Below are 22,348 nucleotides of genomic sequence, written 5' to 3' on the forward strand. Positions count from 1 at the left end.
GGATTTTTCTTGGGTGGTGAGTGCTGTACTGTAAATTGTGGGATGATAATCACTCGTTGTAAAAAAATAATTATTTTCTACTATAATAACTTTTCAGAACAATTCCAGAAAAAACAGGCTTAGCTGAGAAAACATGTTTATTTTAGAAACAATGGGGTATCCTTGTTCTAAAATACTTTTTAGGTAATTAGGGAAACTACTTTAGGAATGTGTCAGAATAGAAGATGTCTGTCAAGCATGAATTATTTTTAATTTTGACTGATATAATATCATCTAATAAGTGTTGGACAAACTCCTACACTATATCAAGGTTAACCAGGTACTTTTTACGTTTTCTCTATAATCATTAATACACACGTCACTAAGAAGGCTTGTATTGGGCATTTGCTAACACTCAACAAGGTCTTTTAGTAATAAATTAGTAAAGCTACAGTCTCCAATTCTGATTAGTTAATGACCAATACAATCAAGACATTCGAATGAATTGTAATTTAAACTTAATTTAACTCTGTTTAGTATCAAATATGCTAACAATCTGGTTCCTCTTTCCTTTTTTTTTAACCTATAAGAAATGTTTACTGAAAAGGAAGCATTTCTCCAAGACATTAATGAAATGTCATGCTTATAATTCAGATTTCAACTGTCAGACTGTAAATGTAGTGCACAGGGCACAGCTATGTTTCCTAAAATGAATTTGCAGGTCACTGATATGGTCTAGTTAAAATTTCAAAATAGCAGCAATAGTTTATTGGGTGCAAATTTCTGAACAAGGAAAAGCCTTGTGGGTTTTAGTACCTAAAAAGTGCTCTATAGACTGCTGGATAATCCTGAAAGTAACAACTAATAATAACTACTTTTCAGTTATCTGAACTAGACTAAAAATCAAGAAATATTTCATATTTAAAAATGAGTTAAAGTTGTCAATATGGATATGTACATTAATATTGTAATGGAGAGTACCCTTCACTACTGACACATTCCTCTGAAAAATAATCTAGCAAACACATTTCTCTTAAATATTCCTGTTTTTTTAGTTAAGACAGTTTGTTTGTTGGGGCCAGGTACGTCTTTAGAATCTTTCTCTGCCTTAAACTTGAATCACTGTCAAGATGTGCGAAGGATACAAGTTTCTATCAAGACTTCAGATGATGGCTATCTGCTTTAGTCATTACATTTGTGTCAAGAGAATGTCACAGTCTTCAAAAAGCTGGTGCTTTGGTTCCTGCATTACCAAGTTTCTTATTAAGTCTGAATATCCCCAACTGCTTCTGCAATTTCTGTATTAAAATGCAAGTCCATGTCTGCAAACTGCATGAGAATACCAGCTGAAGAAAAGGTCTTGCTTTCCGGCAAACAACGAGAATGGTACCAAAAACTCAGCATAGGAAACCAGCACTATTATTTTTATATGATCTGAAATCTACAGGATTTCCACGGATAAAAACACAAGAGGTAGAAATTTTCTACTACTCTCAAAAAGCGAAGATGAGACAACCAAAAGTGCCGTGCTTCAGCAATACAGTCAGGTTTAAATGACAATATCTTTGGTTCTTTGTCGTCCCTGTTTCAGTCACTAAGGATCACCGTTGTTAATATCTTTATCTCCCTGTCAAACCAACAAGTTTGTAACCACCTACCTCCCACCGGGGAAAATTGGAGAGCAGTACATGGCTGTGGGTTTGTACTGGGTGTCGGCTGCTGGTTTTTTACGGTAGATGTTACACTCTAAATTTTGAATTAGTGACCTGAGTGTCCCTACAACTGATCAATGTATCCAGAAGGCCTTGCATGTCCTCAAAACTAATGATGAAGAAATCACAAAACCGGTCTCGGCAAGCGGCACCAAAACTGGGTGAGAGGATGGAGAATTGTATAAGCTGGCTTCACACCATCACGCAAAGGGCTCCCGTTAGGAGTCTTATAAGATTCTATTTTGTTCTGACAACTACCTAATGAAACTATTACATGGACCCATAATCCAGCTGTGAGATATGATACTGCTGATGTGTTAAGTAATCTGTCAAAAAGAATGGATTTAAAAAAAAACATCGCACATGGGCACACAGCAAAACATCATAAATCTATTGCAATTAAAAAAATAAACGTGCTGGCACCTAGTTACCAATAATCTTTAAGTAACTGGGTAAATTAATCTATTACCTATTTTGGCTTGGGAAACCAACAATATAATACTTTTCTAAATCTTGGGAAAAAATTAAATTCTGAAAATGTGGATTACCAGTTTTCATATACACAAGAGTCCCTACAATTCCATAATTTCCAGCTACTTTTTAATAAAATTCAGGAATAACTGTTCCATTTCAGTTGAGCCTTAATTAAGGCAGAACGTTAGCATGATTCAAATAGCAAGTTTATTGGGGTGAGTCATCCCATCTGTCAAGATGGGCTGTCAGACCCCCCATTAATGAGGAATGAGCCTGGCTGCTGTACAGGTGAAGATGGGGGGGCAGAGGGAGGAACAAGAGAATGAAATGCACGAGTCAGAAATAAAAGTGATATTTGCAGTGAATGAGATTAGGGTTTGACCTCCTCCAGAACTGCTGTTTAAATTCATGAATTGCACAACAAATACATTAATATTGATTTAATACCTAAATCAAATTTAATAAAAAAGTTTTGAAATTATTTTAAGACTTCTGTTGTGTTGAACCCTCTGGCTGAGATTCATTTTAAATGTCATATCAGAAACTCAGTCATGATCTTAAAGCATGCCTGCATCATTCGATACTCTCAGGGAAAATATGAATGAGCTTTAAGAAGAAAATACCAGTGAACTGCAGCACAAAAAAATCTTTAATAAGAAGACTGGGGCAATTCAGCTAAGGTCTTATCTGTACCTACAGGTGGGTCAGGTATAGACAAGACACAAAGGAATTTGTCACCTCATTTCCTCACTGTTTCTTCCAGAGTAATGAAAATGGAATTGATATACTTAGCACAAGTTGTGTGCAAGCCATGGGGAACCATTGTACCGCTCTTCTGCTATGCGCAGCGAGGAGCAAGCATGTCTGAGTGATATAAATGCATGGATTAATAAAAGAATAATAGAAATGCAGAAAGCAATGCATGTTTACATATAGCTATAAAATAAAATTTTAATTTATATTTACATCAGTCTCTTTGGATTGACATTCCATTCCCTGGAGTTCCAAATCCAACATCTTTAACAGTGGAAAGGGGTTTTCACGTACCTTATTTTCATGCTGGATTTAAATCTAGGAGGTCTTAAAACAATGCTTAAATAGATTTGTGGGAAATGAATGCAGGTTAAAGTTTAAGAAGACATGTGCATGGACGTCTGTTTGACACTAGTGAAAGTTTAAGACGGATACTTATTCTGCCCCCAGAGCCTGATCCAAATGAAACTGACCAGAATGAGGAGACGACTTATAATACAAATATTACATAGTTATGGATACTTCTAAATATACAAATGCATTAAGCTTTAATCTTTTATTTACAAGTTCTAGGTGCCATCAGAAGTTGTCTACCTTGTCAAGAGGAAAAGTCACACGGAAAAGTCTTAAAATTCCTAGGCTGTTTCCCCTCCTAATTTTGGCATGCCTGTCCCATCCACTTAAATTTATTTCCATGACCTTGAAAGTCCTCTGCCCCCTGAGCTAAATTTCCATTTTCTCTTTTAATCCTAATGTTTCTGAGACAGATTCCCTCTGGACTAAAAATACTTGGCATTTTCAGCTACACTGGACCTGATTAGACATGAAACCAGACTGGATGTTTGTGGCAGTGTTGAAAATAAATGAACTTGCGTGCTTGCTTGGAAGCAGAAGTTAACTGGGAAGATGGCACCTCACTACGAGAAGAGTCAGCTGTGTTTTCTAAATCCCCTTGGGAAAATAAATTAAAAAATATAAGTGAAGATATCAAAAAATATGTTTGAGTCATATACATAGTCACAACAGACCACATTTTGGAAGATGACAAAACAAGATGCAGCTTATCATCCAAGAATAAAATGTAGGTTTTCCATATTAGAAAAGGTGTCTTTCTGTTCAATATGAACTTTTCAGAATGCCAAAACACGCTTCTGAAGTGCATCAACTTTTGTTTACATCTTAAGTGTAGTCTTTAGCAATGCATTGAAAAGACAAAAATAACAGTCTTTCATATTTCCATGTGTAAAGACAACCCACACAATTCCCAGTAGTCAAATCAAAACATGCTTTTGAGAGTATTTTAAGAATTTTTATTGAAAACCTGACAATTTTTTTCCAATTGACCGCATACCTGAATCAGCAGATACTACTTAAGTCTGTGTGTGTACTGTATATAGGTATGTGCTAATATTATACATATACACATTCACATGCACTCTTATTTTCTAAATTACATCTTAATGTTTCATCTTCAAAGTTTCAAAAAAAGTTCATTTTACAAAACCGATATTGGATCTATTTCCCAAATTACACAATTTTAAATTGTCAAATCCTACTATTCCCTTGGATTTAAAAAAAACCCTACATCATTTTTGCAGCTGACATACACACATATTTGCCTATTTTCAGTCTTCTAAAAAGCATAAAAAAGTGATTTGGAGGTTGCTAATCTTAATAATCTTTCAACCCATCTGCTAAACTGGTAATTAAACCCTGTTGATGTTGTTAGTAACACTAACTGGTAGTAAAGGAAAATACAAACTTCATATATAATTGAAGATTTCTTGTCAATTGTTACACATAATGCCTCTGTCCTGTACTGTATGTGCTGTGTAATCTTGTAACTGTTTCACCAAATGCATTTCTTTATAAGACTCATTACATTTATTAACATCATGTTACAATCAAGGAGGCATCAATCATCGATTACACTTACAAATCAGCCTAAAAAAATACTTTAGAATCAAATGAACTGTACATGAGAAACAATGGTTTCATAAAAAGACTTACAAAACTTTTATTTTTTTGTAGAAAGGAGGCAGATCATTAAGCTGCAGTGACACCATGACAGTTGTCTTGGAAGTTTGGCTAGAAGGTGAAAAGAAGATTGTGCTGTTGCCTGAAGCAGAGGAAGATGAAATCCCATCGACATCATCAAGATATCTTTAGTTCTCTTTCCCTCTTCCCTTCTTCCCTGTAAGAAGTAAAAACAGCACACTGACACCTCAGATCAGGAGTGAAACGGAAAGCAATAGATCAATAACCTGCTACCAACAAAAGAGGCAAGATGAACCAAACAGCCTTTTTTCATTTGTAACATCTCACATGTTCATGTAGGACTCCTTTGTTGCAGTATTTTCTCTTAAAGGCTTACCACTATGAATCTACAAGGGATTTTAATTGTTCAATTCACATTCACTAATTATCTTCAGATGATTTTCACCAATGTTTTGGCATGGATATGTTTGTAACAATTTTTTTTACCTGGTAGCCCTAACATTAGTCACTATGTGACTGCATATTGTTCCAAGGATTTACTTTGCTTTACCAAACTTCCAAAATATGTCTCCGTGCTTACATCAGATTTGTTACTGTTTTTGTCACAGTCAACAACATTAAACATACTTAAGAGTTCCTTTGCTACATTATGAATAACTGTTTAGTGGAAACAAATTGCCTGTTAAAACAAATTATAAACAGTCAATCATGCATCTTTACAAAGAGCTATCAATAATAACCCATGCACTTACTTTCTTAAGAATCCCAACTGTTCTTGGTGTTTTACACACACAGCAGTGTTGATAAAATGAAAAATAGAAACCCCAGTGATCTTGAAAGAACTGAAACGTCCTTTAATTGATCTAGCCTAATAGGGTTGGGAATGAACTCAATACAAAATGCAGGACACCAAATCAAGTCCTGCAAAACCTCCGTCTTAAAGGATGCCATCTAAATGCCATGCTATTGACTAGACAAAACATACACTGACCTTTGGCCTTCGATTTGGTCTTTGTGGGGCAGGGTTTGGTCACCTTGATGTTCTGCTGACACTCGGCGTTGTAGAGAGCTTTCTTAAGTGTACCAGAGCGGTTCTTCACCCCAGTCACAGTGTCACACTCACCCCAGTTACCAAATTTGTACTTGCAGTCAGCTGAAACAAGAGGCAGCACTCTTACAACACCTGCACTTCACATATCAAAAGCGTCTTTAATACTAAGCAATGCACGGCAGTTTATATACCATTTACGTCACCGTTGTTTCTGAAAGCACTAAAGCCTGCCAACAGGCAGAACTGTCTGAGGGCCTTCTAATGAGGTAGGACATGAAAGACATTCTTGCGTGTTCAAACACCTCAAGGGACCTGAAAACATGAATCTGTTTGCTCAGCAAAATATTATAATTTCTCTTTACCGCCAAACTCCTTCTTCCAGTTGCAAGGGACTTTGCACTTAAGTTTCTTGGTCTGCTCCTTGCAGGTGCCCTCTCGAGTCCCAACCCCACAGTCTCCACTGTTGGGCACACAGGGACTCCAGGTCCACTCGGCACAGTCAGAGGTGCCCTTCGACTTCTTCTTATCTGCCAAAACAGAAGTTCCAGCATAAAACAGACTCCCTTGCTGATATCGGACCATGCAGGTACCCCCACTGCAAAAGCAGAGTGAAGGGCAGCACAGCACAAGGCAACACAGGGTGAGAACCGCACAGTGAGAGCAAGGATGGTGCAAAGCAAATACTGTACCTGCAAAAATCAATGCAAATTTCCCATGGCAAACCTACATAAGGGTGGGTCTATAAAAATCAACTGTTTCAGGTGCAACTCCTTCCTAATAAAATCCAGTTCACTTTTTCCCCCCTTTGGGATTCTGAAAGCTGAAATGAAGGAAACAAGAGTAGCATCCTTCTGTCATTCTTCAGCAGGCAGTTTTGCTTCACCATTTACAGTAGGGTTAAGACAAAGGCTTTACATGAAAGTCCTTGCAGGCTATGATTTCCGAGATTTCGTCCGGAAGACTTGCCTTTCTTTTCCTTTCCTGCTTGAGTGGTCACCATCATCAGGACCACCAGGAGGAAGATGATCATAGAGAACAGGCCACGCATTCTGGGAAACGAAAAATACCAACCTGCATTAGACACATCTAATATAATAAACAATTTAAACAACATGACAGTTTTTTTTTAATTCCCACTGGTACAGTATTAACCTGCTCAGTTTGCACAAGTTACTGTAGATTTAATTTTCACCATGTATGAGTCCTAGGTATCGAGTTCACTCACTGATGACCTAACTTTATTTATGAATATCGGACTGTGAGGAATATTAAAAGCTTGTGACTTGTTTTTTTAATCTCATGATTGTATGATTTTTGTTATGGATTCATGTTGTGTTTGATGTACTGCCTGTAGAAAGTAAGTTAAATGCTAAATGTCTGGATGATTTACTGTAGGTGATCAAAGTAATTTCATGTCATATGTGTGCCATGGAAGAGTTTGTTCATGGAGTACAAACATCCTGCAGTGGCTGGTTGAGGAAGACAAGATTTTAAATAGGCTAAAAAAAGTGTGTTAATGATCTGTATTTAGATGTCATGACATGTATCTAGATCTTGACTGCATAATCCCAATCAACAAATACTACTTGAATGTGTGTGTGTATACAGTAGGTACATCTGAATTTTATACATATACACACTAATACACACTCTTCTATATTATCTCTTAATGTCTAATTTTAACATTTTCAAAAAGAGTTCATTTTACAATAGTGTGCCATAGAAGAGTCATACATCCTGGTTGTATACATGACTGGTTGAGGAAGACAAGATTTCAAATAGGCTAAGAAAAAGAATGTTGATAATCTGTATTTAGATTTGGAAAATGTAGCTCACTTTCACCCCCCCTGCCTTTCTCAATTCTTTCAACAACATTTGGATTGTGCTCATTTCAGGAGAAAAAGCATTCCATTAGGCGGTCATGTCAGGAGGTCAAAAAGGCCTGACATTCCACAAACTAAACACGGCCAGAAACCTGACAGGTCTTCTTCGTAAGCATCAAGCAGGCGTGAGAACCATTCTGTGTTCCGTAAACAGTAATTACCCGGCTGGAAACCTTAGCCTTAAGGACTGATGAAAATCTCAGCAGCACAGATGATCCAGGTGTGCGCTGCCCTCCTGCAGAAAGCAGAGTGCCACAAGGTACGAACCCAGACAGTAAGCTAGCAAGGAATTTTCCGTTGTCTTTCATTACCATATTTGCCACAGGGCCTTGGCAGCACATAGCATCCAGTACTTCCATGGCTGGGTTCTCCGAGGGGATTTAGTCATTCTCTCCTACTCAGCGATTTTTTTATTGACTGTCTAAACCCAAACCTCCCCACCTCCACAAGCGATCCAAGTCTATACAAGTAGCAGGCACATGTGCAGTGTTGGGAAAACTCTTTTCAGGTCTTGAATAACAGAAATGTAAAATATGAGTAACCAAGCACATGGTAATTCTTATGTTATGACAAATGCAAAAGCACATAAATATGAATACGTGCATTCACAGTAATTAAAGAGTGTCTGAGTTATCAGAAGGTCTACCACTTTATAGCATGATCCCGTCAGATCTTGGGAGCTAAACAAAGGTCAGTACTGGAATGGGAGACGTCTAGGTTACAGCTGTAAATAGTGTTGATAAACCAGTAGGTGGCACTCTTTCTCCTGGACCCAAATTTCTAAAACAAATGCCACAGTATGGTGGTCTCTGGACACAATATTCTCTTAGGGTGTCATCTTTCAGAGGTGTTAAAACTGAGATCCTAACTAGTCGGTCTAGAAATATCCCATGGCATTGTTTGTAAAAGTAGGGGTGGTAAACTGGAAAATGATAGACTAAATCCCACTTTAGAGAAGCCACATTGGTGACAACCCAAAGTTCCCCTTGATTCTCTCAGTGCAGTGTTTGCTCACTGCTCCTCCTGATCTGCTGTGTGTCCCTCAGGTACAGAAGGTGCTGCACTTCACTAGTGTCTGAGTGAGTCCACTCCAGTATATAAAGCACTCAAAGTTCCTTCGGGATGAAAATCATTATATGAACGCATGAAAATATTACTAAGGAGTGCTGTATTTTTTTTCCATTTACAATAGTGGAGCATAGCGTTGTAAGCAAATCCAATACTTGGGCAAAATAAAAATGTTCCTATGAACACTGGTAGGCCTACATTAGGGTACTTGCAAAGCTAAAGGGAGAATTAAGTATTGCTCAGTGGCTAAGTATTTACTTTTCACAATAGATTGCTGTTCAATATCAAGCCTTTCATTTGAATGTAATCAAAGAGCCCATGGAAGTTATAAGAGTTTTGTAAAAAAAAGCAGTTCAGTGCTCTGAAATCAATTTCCATTTCTTCCGAATGCTCAGACAGCCTCTCCGCACTGAGAGACTCAAATGCAGAACTGCTTCTTTTGCGATGTCCCCTTGCCGCTGACTGTCGATGCCGTCTGTGACAAGAATGGGCCTTTGGGCCAGTCTCGACCCATACAAGAGCACTGAATCCAAGCATTGATTTTTTCACACTCCTCCCTTTTTGTTTTGCAAGCGAAGCAAAACTGGGGAGGGATAATTGTGAGAACTGATCCCATGCATTGCCAAGTATGACTTCAAAGAACAGACTTTGAGAAGGCAGAGTGATCTTGAGCTCTTGCATCATACATCTTGGGAATCACAGAATTAGAGTTCCAAGCTGCAGGTTATAATAATACTTAGAAAATGTCATCTATTACTGGAGCTCTAAAATTCTTATTGCAAAGTTGCTACATCAACAGGGCTGTGTGTGTGTGTGTGTGTGTGTGTGTGTGTGTGTGTGTGTGTGTGTGTGTGTGTGTGTGTGTGTGTGTGTGTGTGTGTGTGTGTGTGTGTGTGTTTTACTCTGGACAACACTTCCATATTAAACAGAATGTGATGTGAAGGAACCAATGAACCAACTTAGCTGAAAAGTCTTCAGAAGGTTTCTGATGAGGGGCTTTCGCATTTTGTTTTATTAATCAAATTGTTGTAATGCAAAAAAAAATGTGCATCACGAGTATCCAGTGACATTGGTGCACTAAAACAATGCAAATCTTTGTGACAACCCTGCCACTGCAGTTAAAACAGATGTTAAGAAAGGCCATATCTTACATTAAGACCCACTGTAACATACCATATTATTATCAGGGATCATACTGCAACAATTTTTCAGAAATTGCGTTTATTTTGAAAATGTGAAAATCCAAATAAAGGACGATGTTAAAATAGACCACTAAGGCCTGATGGATTAAATATATTCAAAGCACTGAAAAGAGCAGTTAACATGTCCCAATGCATATGTGACATTTTAGAAATAAATAACTATTAAAAATTAAACCAAAACTTTTTGAGAGTATTCTTTACAGCATGAGGTATCGCTTGTGAAATTTACAGTAATCTAGGCAATAATATATATATTCGTAGATTCATCTGTTTACCTAAGCAGTTGGAAACCTTGTTTGTTAGAGCAATTATTTAAACTACAACCATTTATTTTCGGACAAAAACCAAGTATGCTATTTACTGGAGAAAGGTCACTAGAGAGGATTAGAAAATGCAATCTCAAACCTAATTAACACATTATTATTCTCATTCGGAATTACAAATGACCTGGGGAATAAAGAAAGTTTTATGACCCAGAAACACTGAACTAAGAACTAAGTCAGTGTTCCACACATAAAGGTCAAGGGTCCACAGCTAGATTTTCCAGTGGAACAAGGACAGCTTATCCAGGAACATTATGAGTCACACAGTGAGTGTATTTTCCTTCTTATAACTTTCAAACCATAAATTGATTGATTGGTGTGTTACATATCTGTTCAGCATAGCATGCAGTTCAAAGTTACATAAAGCAATTTAATTAGTTACAAAATAAACATATTGGATGGCTGTTATGTAATGCAGGGAAATTAGAAGCAAGCGGCAACAACAGCACAGTGGAAGAATTTGCCCTCGTTGCATATATTGAACTTTCCTTGCCCAGAGGCATTTGCTATTGCTTTTTAAAAGGTCAGCATCGAGTGTCCAAATTACCCATTGTATTAATTTACCTCTAGCTGCACAGTATTCAGATTCGTGGATGGTGTTACATAAAGAAGCTGATCTGTAGTACTGGTTGTGCAGACTAGAGTGGGGTCTTTTTTTAAATCTGTTCTCTTCAGGCCAATGAAGGCTGAATCCCAAGCACTCAAAAAAAATGAAAACAACAAAATCCAATCGGACTTGCAAGTGACAAATAAGACTCATGGAATTGAAGCACAGTGCAAATCCACACGTGAAAACCAAAGTTTAAAACGAAAAACATTCCCTTCAAATTTATGAAACTTCAAAAAGCCAGTGCTTTAGGATTGAGCATAGTGAAAAATAGTTTTTAATTATTTTTTCTTATGAACAGCTTATGAAACTTATTTCTTATGAAACCAATGTGGGAACAGTTACTGATTCTTTAATTTCAATTAAAACTGGCTTCTAAATGAACATCTGTTCAATCCCCTGCTGTAGTTAAAAGCCGATTGCATGGAAATTGACTGGTTAAAGCCTTTTTTTTCTTGACTGTTTCCTGACTTTCCCTGCTGGTATGCTGATCACCCTTATAGCTGCCAGTAAAGTGCTCTTTATTTATTTGAGCACTCATGAAACAAAATGCACTGCAAATTGAATTATAACCTAAACAAATGGAATACATTGAATCCGAGGAAGCAAGCATTTAATACCCTCTTAAAATAAGTTCATAAAATATTCTATTGACCCACTAAATCGTGCTATGCTGTTCCAAACACAATTAACCGCCAGCGACCCAGTAGAGCATAACTAAACACTCCAACTCCATAAATCTTTTTTGTACCACTGTTTAAAATTATGGACGCGTCCCCTTGTTTTCCGAAGGCAAGCTCTCAACTGTTTTTCTGCACCAGCTAACGGTTCCAATAACATTCTTTTCCCAGTCATAAAAGTTGAGAGCTTCTCCAGGCAACACCTTTGTTTCAGCAGAAAAACTGCTCAGCAGGCTTCATCTCACACACCAGGCCGATCATGACTGAGGCCTAGTGGTTTCTAAGAAGCCTTTATCACACTCTGCAAGGAATACAGATTCCAGAGTTTAAAATGAAGCCTTTTTACCTCCTTTTATTTCCTTTAAAAGCTCTACAACAGAGATCTCACGCCGTGCCTTAGAACTCAAGTCTTTCTTCTCTGCAGCTGAATGTAAGCTCATTTGCATATTCAGACAAAAAAAAACTCTAAAGATTTGGGAAAATGTAATGCTTCTTTTGTGAAACGAGAGAGTACATTTTGAAAACTTCCTGTGGTGCTTCAGCAGTTATAGTCATGACCAACGTCTGATCAGCCACATTAAAGATTTCAGAATGGAAAAAAAAATACTGTAAATATTTTACCGCAACAAATCTGAGCCTTTAAAAAAAAATAATCCTCACATGAATAAAAGACATTAAATCAAGAATTAGTTTTATCAATATACAAAGCAGTGCTATGTTTAAGACATACCACAATTCAGAGTATGTATCAGGCAAGAAACATTAAAATACTCAGGAGAAAAGAATCTAAAAATAAAGAAAATTAAAACTGTGGAATTCATATTCTGTTCCAATCACATTAGGACGAGAGACTATTCAATAAAACACTGATCAATAGTTCTCTTAATGTACGGCCCCATTAAGGTTCCAGGCATTTTAGTGTTATACAACACATGTGTTGATCAAGATAGGACACTTTTCATCAGTAACAACCATTCACTCCCCTAACAAACCATGGATAACTGGAGCCTCAACACATTAAATCTTAGAAATGAATCAACCAAAATGGGACAGAAATGCTTTAAAAGTGGATCACACCTAAACTCTAATTCGCTCCAGTCAACTTCAACAAGGCTGGTTTCCTAACGTTCAAAAGCAACATGGTTATTTGGACACATCCCTGCCATGCCAGGTGACCCTCGAGTTGGTATCTTATTGTCAGGGCTGTGTTCCCTTCCCTGCTGCTCATTCCCCCCTCCATCAACAAGGATCTAAAACATCCCTACTTGGAGGCTCTCCCAGTAAAGACAGGCTCAGCTGGGACAGAGAGATTCCAAGGCACACACAGGAAAGCCGGGCTTTAGCACCTGCGAACCGGTGTACGTGTACAGTATGCTTAAGACAGATACAGTACGTTCAGGAATACAATCGGCTCAGGATCCTACCACCTGACATCAGGCGAATCGCTGCACAAAGCGAGACAATGTATTGCTTCTGGATGAAAGCTATTGTAATCTCACTTCTGTATTGGTTCCATGTTACAGCCAATAAAACTGCAGAAACAAACAAAAACTGTTGTAACAGCTGTTCTACTATTGCTTCTGTACAAAAGCTGACATCAGCACAGTTCTGTATTGGTTCCATACTAAAATCTGTAACAGCTGATTTGTGTTGGTTCTGTATTACAACCTTTGTGACCATGATTCCTTTATGGTTCTATACTAAAACCATTGTAACGGTTATTCTGTATTGGTTTTGTACAAGAGCTGACATAACAGAGCTTCTGTATCGGTTCTGTAATAAAGCTGACATTACTGCATTAGAAAAGCATTATGAACTGTGCCTGACAGGATTCTGATACTTACAGCTATATCCCAGACGTGAAGGACAGTGGCAGTGAGGGGAGAGGAGGTCTAATTATTCACTGGTTGAGTGAGTACCACTTTTATGCAGTGGAAAATGGAAACGTTCCATGCTAACATTTCATCAGTTAGGCTCAAACAGCCCCAACTAATTGAATTCCTTTCTTCATTGTTTCCCTGATTTGGTTAAAAACTTCAGCGCTGTGCCATGACCAAATTTATAGTCACTGACCTTTAGATGTTTTTTTTTTAATTAAAGATGATGAAATATCACAGCTGGAGTCAGATAACAGATTTCCACAGTACTGTTAAAACATGTTTGCTTTCATAATATATCTAGTGGGACTGGAAACCATGCAATTCTGCAAAGTTCAAGAAGAAACCTAGGGTTCTGCTTGTTTTTTTGTTCATGTAGGAGCATTACTCATCCTCCCAGTGAAAATCCAGAGGAACAGTGCATACTAGGACAGGAACAAGGAAGGCCTGAAGGCACACAAGCAAAAGGAATGGTTTTAGATGCACTTCCTATACACCTTCCAATGACAAAATTAATTCACTGCTAGCAGGATGTCTAGAAAGCCTTTGTCATAATACAGCCCTTTAGGTTAATGCAGTATGCTTCTGATGTGAAAAAACACACTTTAAAAGACACACTTTACAGTAATTTCCTGCTCTCACCACCTTCCTTAGGATTGCAAATGTATCTTCTTGTTAACAAAATGTATTCTTTGACACTCAACACTGAAAAATGAGTAGCCCAAGAAAGAAAAATGAAAAACAACTGAGTTGAATCTATGCCAAAAATGACTCATTTTTCTTCCAAATTCTCTCTTCCATAGAAACAACAGAAGATTATTCACCCCCATTGTGTTGACTTATTGTTCACCCTCATCAGTCTGAAGACTGGATCATGTCTGTGATTCATTATAGTAACACCATTCACATTTGTAATGTAAGGAAGTGCTTTCTATCTGTTAATCTAAATATGCATGTACAGCAACACTGCTAAACCTCCAGCTGGAGTCAATTCTATCCTCCTTTCCATTTAATCTAATCTATAATTCATGTGATATGGTTTTCACCAACAAACATCTCTCAAGACTGTACATACCTTGAAATGTTCATGTGAATCTGGACAGACTGCAGACTGATCCTACAATGGGAAGAGTGATCACCTAACTGCCTGTTGTTAAATGTGTATACTGAAGCACAGACATTTGGTATTAGTGGTGTCTCATTAACTCCTGCATGAAAGCAGACTGTGCCAACAGTTAGTTTGGGTCAATTACTTCAGCACTGCCCTACTGACTACAAGTGACAGTGGAATTGTCACCTGGTGGCAATTGCTTAGCTAATTCTGTCAGCTCATATTAAGAGGGCTTGTTCTTGGAATTAAAGACAAAATTGGAGGGGAAAATTCATTTCAACTCAGTCTGACACTCCAGAGATAATCAGAACTTGCTAGTTTCAAACAATAGGCTGTTTTCTAATACAAAGTATATTGCAGACAGAAAAGTATATCTGCAATCCAAATGGTTGTCTGCCCACGCTATAAAACCAGTGCATTACTAAGTGTACTGACTTACAAAGGTTGTCCATACAAAGAAATCAACACTGTTCAGTCTGAGCAAACATTACCACAGACAAATTTTCAATTATCTTTTAAAACTGGGTGTTCTTGCAGTAAAGAATAGAATGGTTTTGGTATGAGATATATATCATTGTCCTCCCCCACCACTACTCACCAAATGCAATACAGAACAGAGAAGGAAAATGAAGTAATAAAAAGGAATTAGCTTGGAATATGAACTTTGAAATATACTGTACCTATAGTACATGCTATTTCAAGAGATATTGAATGGAGAAATCATATTTTCATCCAGGTGGATGCTGCACATTTGTGGTGGAAAAGCATCCAGAAAAGTGCTTTATAAGAGTAAGCAATTATTATTATTATATTTTCACATTGTCTGATGCAATATTCCAGGTGATGCCTGTTTTATTATTTACAACACCTCCTACCATGCCATGTCCAGGTCCTAATAAATGTCTTCACATAAGAAAATTAGAAATGCAGGACTACACATTAAAAGACATTAAACATGAGAGATTGTGCATTTACATCTAATGATGAGCAAAAATGGATTCAAAATATTTGGGATGATGAAGAGGCATGGACACGCCTGGCCGCACAGTACTGTTTGCTAATGCTTCTATAGATTCCAGTTACTTCCAAAGCCACTCAAGCTAAGAAACAACTGTGGACAGTTTAATGACAAAAAATACAGTACTGAATCTGAACACAAAGCTTTTTAACAACCTCCTGAAGTTAACTGAATGTCAGTATCGACATGGTTTTGATCTGGGAACACAGCAGGGGTATGTAGAGCTCCGCAAATCTCAAACCACACCACCAGCATAGCCATCCACGAGTGAACAGCACAATCTGAAGCGATGAGCTGATTCATTTGATCCAAGGCCTCGAGTCATGTGTGTATGCCCACTCACTCATCTGAAGCATGTGGTTATATCTGGTATCAGGGACCAAGCACGCAGCATTTTTTTTAAACTTAATTCACAAATGACAAACTTTACCTAAGACTGTTCACAAGCCATCTGAAAAAAAAAACAATCACCATGCTACCTAGCCTCATCTCTACAAAGGAAACAGCATTATTTTGCATGAAAAAGAGGGGAAAAAACAGATTGCCTCACAAATGCTGGCAGGGGAAAGGGCTCTTGGCTCTGCACAGAGAAAGGCTCCAGTGGAAAGCCCTTTCCTTTGTCACTGCGTGATCCCAACAGGTTTTGTTGGTTCACTTAGTTCATAGGAAGAAAGACGTGAAGTGTGTTAACACACAACCCCATTCACCACTGCTCTCAAGGGAAAGATCACAGTGTGTCCAGAGCTCTAGTGTCACAATGGTGGAGTGTTTGGATTGAGAACACTGTTTGCCTCTGTAGATTAACCTCACTAACCTACACAGTCCTTACTGATAAAACCTACAGCACATAAATCATGACAGTACTTTCGGGCCAGTTCAGTAAAACACCACTGATTTCCCCTTCAAAATCGCACATTACATTCTAAACCTACAGAGCCTGCACATTTATTTTTTGTGTACTAAAACGGCTTTGTAATGAAGTTTTTTAATTGCAACATTGTTTGCCGGATAAGGAATATCCTGACAGTTCAGCAGAACCCATGATAAAACCTACAAATTGACCTATCAAATTCAAAGAGCTTTATTGGCATGACTGATGAGTTACAGTGTTGCTGAAATAATAACAACTAGCCAAACATTTACACTTACAAGAAAAACATAATCATTATTGTTGGTGTTCATTTACAAACATTAGTATTGCAGAGGCTTACTCTCTGTTCCTCAGGCTAGGACAGGAGATCACATACTGGACTGCAGCTCTACTGAGATTCAAAGTAACTAGGAATGTACTTGCCTATCATCAATCTGTGATTTGTGGTACAGTACATTACATCTTTCATATTCGCACTATGGTCATGAACAGCAAGGTGGGCTCACAAAAGATGTGCACAACTCATGTATTATACAGAGCGAAAATCTTCTGAACAAAGGTGAGTTGGTTTCTATACAAAGAGTATTCTTCTGTTTTAGAGATTCTGTTTAAGCACATAAAACAGTACACAGTATAGCGCGCCCTTAAAAAAACGGGCATTTTTGCTTTGCCCTGTACTTTCCAAGAAATACTATACCAATGCACCATGTGGAAAAACACACTCCTTGACCTAACCTGTTAGGCTGGACTTTAAGTAATCTTAAAACACCTTGGACGCAGAAATCAATACTGGCTGCATGCGGATTCGTGTGAAAATCGGTATCAGTTGCACCTGCAGGTAAACTACAGTATCTGCTTTCCGTCTTCGGTCAAATGAGTGCCCGAAAGCCCCTCCCGTGACATCCCCCCGAGATACACAGTCACTCTAGAAACCTTTGTTTGTGAAAAAAAACTATGAAAAATTCCTGTTGCGACCACACACAACGGGAGTTTTTTTTTCCTCCATTGAATTGCAGAGTCGGGGAGTTCGCTCTGAATGCGCTAGCAACCTTGTTCCCGCAGGTTCCGCGCAGCTGTCTGCCGGTGTGTCCCACATTGTCATCCCTCAAAGACCTTTACAATGAAGTTATTCATCCACACAACAACGTGTTTCATCTGCACAACTTGTTTCTAAACTTCACTTGCATCTCTGCGAGATAAATAAAATGAACCACCTCGTCCATTCTGTAATGTAACTTATTGATGTATAAGCAATGTGCTCTTTTCACAAACCTTTTGTCTGTTTTAAGCCCTTTCTTATAAGACCACAGATTTACGTATAAAGAGCTGTATAACCTAGGTAAAAAATCTTCAATGTTACACATTTCACCTTTTCTTTTAATAATTTACATATTTTTTAAGGAAAGTGTATACGCGAGATTGTTCCCCCTAACAGTAAGCAGACCTTTAGATCCGTCTTCTCAACAGAGCAACAAAGGAGATTTCTGAATTTTCAAATCTGAAGTTGAGAAAATTCTCGGTTAAATGTCCTATATAAAGGTCTCCGCATCGCACTTAAACTCAACGCAACAGAACCTTCTATCTTTTTAAAGCAAGGAAACCTGGATATACGGTATATACTGTACACACACATAACAATCGCTAGGAATGCGGTTTCGAAATATTTGAAACTTTTAATGAGTTAAGGACAAACATTTGCTCCTATACTGGTCTAACAATGGGAACCTTTATCCGCCACAAAACGTCTAAGAAGTTCTGAGATAAACATTTTTTTTTAATCCAGTATGAAGTATTCAACACACACAAGCACGCACGCTGCCTTCTAAAAAGTTTTTGTTTTATGCATTAAGATAGTTCAGAAAAGTATAACGCATGTCACAATTACACACAAAAAAGTTATATTCCCCCCACGCAACCTACAGTACACTGAAAAGTTTTTATCTGCACGCAATTAACCTTCCCACACATTTTGTAAAATGCTTTTTTGCACTCGATATTTTCATAATGGAATACGGGGGAAAAAAACTTGGTTCCGAGGAAAACTAAATTCAAATGCATGATAAAGCTACAATAAAGCGAAATAATAACACCGCACACTATAAAGTAAATTAGCATGATACTACCACTGAATATTCTTAGATTTATATATATATATGATCTTTTAATGGAAAATAGCAATTATTTACTAGGGTTTATTAATAAAATCCCATCCTACCTTACTTGGTTAATTTCTTACTTCTCGAAGATAGTTTGAGCTCTTTACAGCCACTTGCACCCGTGTTTCTTTCACCCTTGCAGAGTGCCTTTCTGTTATCTGTCCCAGCTCTTTGTTTCTCAGAACTAGTTTGAGCTGGTCACATATGGACAACATTTAAATTAGCCACCCGGTGACATCATTTACCCCACGTGATAATAACTTTAAAACATTTTTCTGTCGCCGAACATCTCAGATTTGATATGTTGAGGACCACCGGGAAAAAAAAAACAACACAAAACACACTTCATCGCTTGATCCAAATTTCAACTTAAATAAGCCAAGTTTCCCCCAAGCAGACTTCGTTACTGCAGCCTGACGTTCCCATTTCTTCCTTACTTTGTAACCCAACCACAGAGGTCCTTCAAACCTGTTTTACAACTGAAGTTCGACATTTTCCTTTCAGATCACCGAGTAATGCGGACAAAGTCTGGAACATATTGTTATTATAAGCAAGACCATTATTGCTCCTGCTTTAAAAAATATAAAGTTTCAGATAGTCTTTTACTTTTTTATGTTTCAGTATTGTTTTTCTTGAGTAATAATTAAAATAATACTTTATTAATAACATACAACTAGGGTTGCAATGATGCTCTTGAAATAGTCTTCTTCTATATGACATATAACTCAGTGTTATCAAAAGAATTCACTGAACACTGACAAGCGCAGCATGCAGTTGTTAAAAAGATGGAATTTAACCTGGCATACTGTACTTTTACTGGATCTTTGCAATTAGAAATGGGCTCTCATTTGTAGTGCAGTGAACACCATCAAGTGCAGTTCATATTTTACTGTAAGAATTGAGCTGAACTAGATTTGCAAGCTACTGAGGATCCCAGTGGCGTCTGGTTTCCTGTGGGCTGTCGAGAGAACACTCACTGTGGTCTCTCTGTCAACATGCTTTCTAATAAGCAGGGGGAGGCAGATGAGGTCTGAACCCCTTCCTCTTTGGTTTTGACAGTCGGCACTGGTAGGTCTGGGGTGTGAATAGTTGCTTGGAAAGAATGAATGGACTAGAGAGGGCTGTTCCTTGGGCTTCAATATGCAAGCAATCAAAAAGTGGGAAAAAAATGAATTGCCGAGTGGGGTATTGCTTTCTCACAAGCTATTGAGTGGAAGCAGGCTTTGCTTTATAGTTTTTTAATTGCAGATGTAAAATAAATCATTCTATACTTAAGAGGGAGCTGGGGAGCTTGATGGGTTTGGTCATGGCAGGGGTCTTCTCCATTGCAATTTCCTATTCTCCATCCTCTGGAAAAAGCATATTGATGGATGTGTGGTCTGGTTTGTATGGTTTGAATGATATGTGTATTATGCATTACAATATATATGAGTGATATATTCTATGCCTACATGATATCTCCAGCTAAGAGCCTGAAAACTCGACCATGGCTGTAACTTAGTGTTTCAGACTGCTGAATGTAATTGGAATGGTGAGTGAAATATTGCCAGTATGCTGTATTGAAACCACTGTTGAATGTGCAACATTGACACACTAGAGACCAACAATCAACAGATTATCAGAGACGGTAATTTCCTGTGGTTAAAATATGGCGTGAGCTACTGCTGGAATTCAGAGCAGCAGGAAATCTTCTCACTTTCCACTAAATTAATAGCAGCTAAGTGCACGTGTAATTGTCTGTTCTTGCCCTTTTATTACTTTCGTTCCACATATAATATTACCTACTGTGGGCACATGCAGTACACGACTGGATTGTGGATGTGGCAGGAATAATTCATCCCATGGACTTATTTAGCGATCAAACAAATGCAGGAGTTCTTCTGTCAGAATTGAATTTTTTTTCCTTGCAAGTTAACACAGTCCTGTCAGGTAACAAAAGTCCTTATCCTTCTAATCCTTGTTGTAAAGTCAAGTAACTTTTCTGAACTTGCACTTTCGTTCCACATATAGTATTACCTACTGTGGGCACATGCAGTACACGACTGGATTGTGGATGTGGCAGGAATAATTCATCCCATGGACTTATTTAGCGATCAAACAAATGCAAGAGTTCTTCTGTCAGAATTGAATTTTTTTTCCTTGCAAGTTAACACAGTCCTGTCAGGTAACAAAAGTCCTTATCCTTCTAATCCTTGTTGTAAAGTCAAGTAACTTTTCTGAACTTGCACTTTGTTCCTCAAAGTCTTTGTACTCTATGGTTGTCAATGTAAGTGAATCAAAGTCAGAGGAGGTGTGGTAAATATTAAAGTTTAATGTGAATGGAGAACTTCTTACCACCTTTGACAGGTGGAAATAGATTGAGCCATTTTGATGTGAGCACTAGGTGGTCCAGTTAGACACTCAATGCACCACGAATTAGAAAAAACTAAAAACCCAGATAAAACAGTTTGCCGTTTGCTCAGTTTGCTATGCTGTGTCAGGTGTGTATAATGGCAAACATGTTTCATAAAATTTATATACAGTGTGTCAGTGTAATTTTTTCCAGTCACTCAACTCATGACAGCTTCCTTTATATCTGGCTGTCTCTCATTCTGAAGTGATCATCTCAAGTGCTGGTAGCTTGACTAAATTTGTCTGCATTATACACAGTAGCTGAGTGATGATAAACCTTGATGCAGAGCACCTTGAACTTGTCCAGACTTATTAATGTCATTGAATTGCAAAGCAGTCCCATATTCTATGCATGTTGATCAGTAACACAAGCCTTTTCTTCAATAAGACTGAGGAAAAAAATACTGATCTGTTCGGTTAACTCCTTTGGATCAGTGTAATATTTTTAAAATGTGTAACTTTTGTTTTAATCTCAAAGCTTTAGCTGTTGATAATTTCAAAGGACCTAGAACATTAACTGAATTCTAACCCTTAAGGTTTGGCATTTTGCACTGGTGAGTTAGGGAAAGTTTATTCTTAAAGGCTGAAGGATCTTGATAATTTTGTTCCTAATCTCTAAATTAATACATTTTCAAAGGAAAGGTCACAGATAAGTTGTTTCTTGGATTTAGAAATTGGTGATTCAATGGCGATCTATAAACCCTGCTGGATCGGGGCTCATCAGGAATCCCCAGCTGCAGATGAATCTTTCAATTAATATCCCTTCAATAACAGCATTTAAAACAGTAGCTTCACAGGACCGAATGGGTGATGGGACAAGAGATTTGTAAACAAGAGATATTGTGCTCTAGGAGTTGCTGTCTTTCGGATGAGACATTAAACCCAGATCCTGACTACTTGGTCATTAAAGATCCTGTAGTCCAGTTCCTTAAGAGCAGATCCTTATCTTCGCTAAATTCCACTTTTACAGTTTGAATTTCTTACTTCTCTACCTGACCTGCTGTGCACAATGGCTGCTGCATGTCTCGCAGGTGGAAGATACAGTAAAGAAGTGGATGAAATGCATCCCCTCCTACAGTGCATGTATATCTAAAGTACTCCGAGATCCCTCAGGATGAAAAGTACTTGATAAATGCACAGAATTATTATCATCATCCTTCAGGAAGGGCCAGTTGGGCTGGGAAACTATAATTA

General features: G+C 37.9%; 1 protein-coding gene across 2 annotated transcripts; it reads right to left on the reverse strand.

The window, feature by feature from the left end:
* Positions 1 to 4,205: 4,205 nt before the first annotated feature.
* On the reverse strand, positions 4,206 to 18,981 carry mdka (midkine a). 2 transcript variants are annotated; one of them, XM_088611150.1, is made up of 5 exons: positions 18,823 to 18,981; positions 6,934 to 7,016; positions 6,330 to 6,494; positions 5,908 to 6,069; positions 4,206 to 5,112 (listed from the first exon to the last, which is right to left on the reverse strand). In XM_088611150.1, the coding sequence occupies exons 2-5, from the start codon at positions 7,013 to 7,015 to the stop codon at positions 5,084 to 5,086; spliced, it is 438 nt and encodes a 145-aa protein (XP_088467276.1). In that variant the 5' UTR covers position 7,016; positions 18,823 to 18,981; the 3' UTR covers positions 4,206 to 5,083. The 2 variants fall into 2 exon arrangements, with proteins under 2 accessions (XP_088467276.1, XP_088467277.1); XM_088611151.1 differs by having other exon boundaries at positions 18,828 to 18,973.
* Positions 18,982 to 22,348: the final 3,367 nt, after the last annotated feature.

Source organism: Lepisosteus platostomus, chromosome 18 (genome assembly GCF_059453375.1).
Source record: "Lepisosteus platostomus isolate fLepPlt1 chromosome 18, fLepPlt1.hap1, whole genome shotgun sequence".
In the NCBI taxonomy this organism is placed as follows: domain Eukaryota; kingdom Metazoa; phylum Chordata; class Actinopteri; order Semionotiformes; family Lepisosteidae; genus Lepisosteus; species Lepisosteus platostomus.

What these genes read in the sequence shown, in the direction of transcription:
- mdka (XM_088611150.1), bottom strand. Translation starts at nt 7,015, where the DNA reads ATGCGTGGCCTGTTCTCTATGATCATCTTCCTCCTGGTGGTCCTGATG. An exon ending in AGCAGGAAAGGAAAAGAAAG is followed by an intron (nt 6,495 to 6,933) that starts GCAAGTCTTCCG and finishes CTGTTTTGGCAG; the next exon opens with ATAAGAAGAAGTCGAAGGGC. An exon ending in GACCAAATCGAAGGCCAAAG is followed by an intron (nt 5,113 to 5,907) that starts GTCAGTGTATGT and finishes TACTTCTTACAG; the next exon opens with GGAAGAAGGGAAGAGGGAAA.